Source organism: Papaver somniferum, unplaced genomic scaffold (assembly GCF_003573695.1).
Source record: "Papaver somniferum cultivar HN1 unplaced genomic scaffold, ASM357369v1 unplaced-scaffold_25751, whole genome shotgun sequence".
In the NCBI taxonomy this organism is placed as follows: Eukaryota; Viridiplantae; Streptophyta; class Magnoliopsida; order Ranunculales; family Papaveraceae; genus Papaver; species Papaver somniferum.
The window spans coordinates 629-1,000 of record NW_020636321.1 but is presented as its reverse complement, the minus strand read 5'-3'; the positions used below and the strand labels follow the sequence as shown (position 1 = coordinate 1,000).

Genomic DNA, 372 nt, shown 5'->3' with positions numbered 1-372 from the left:
ATTCGCACATCAAGATTTTTTTTTTTTTGACACGGATTCACACATCAAGATTAACCATATCAAATAGACAGATGATTTTCAAGTACAAAGGTATCTATAGTATGACATTAACAGAATGTGACACATGAAAATCGAAGAAGGCAAGGGAAACACACCATCTTCACCCACAGTGAGGTTTCCAAGATCACCAGCATGACGCTCTTCATCTTCAGGAGCACCATGGACTTTACCAGCAGGATTAAAATGTGGTCCTGCATTAGAAAGATCAAGAACCATTTGTGAATTAGCTACGACCTAACCACAAACAATACAAAGTAATACTAGTATATTTTTCGACTTCCTGATCATTCTTGTAATTTAGCAGCGAACACG

At 37.4% G+C, this 372-nt stretch overlaps 1 protein-coding gene across 1 annotated transcript in view; it reads right to left on the bottom strand.

Annotated features, from left to right (window-relative positions):
* Window positions 1-15: 15 nt before the first annotated feature.
* Window positions 16-372, bottom strand: part of LOC113341216 (superoxide dismutase [Cu-Zn]-like) — an 800-nt gene continuing 443 nt past the window's right edge. The window contains exon 3 of the mRNA XM_026586185.1: window positions 16-251. Within this exon, the coding sequence (XP_026441970.1) occupies window positions 79-251 (173 nt within the window). The 3' untranslated portion in view covers window positions 16-78. The remainder of the gene's footprint in view (window positions 252-372) is intronic.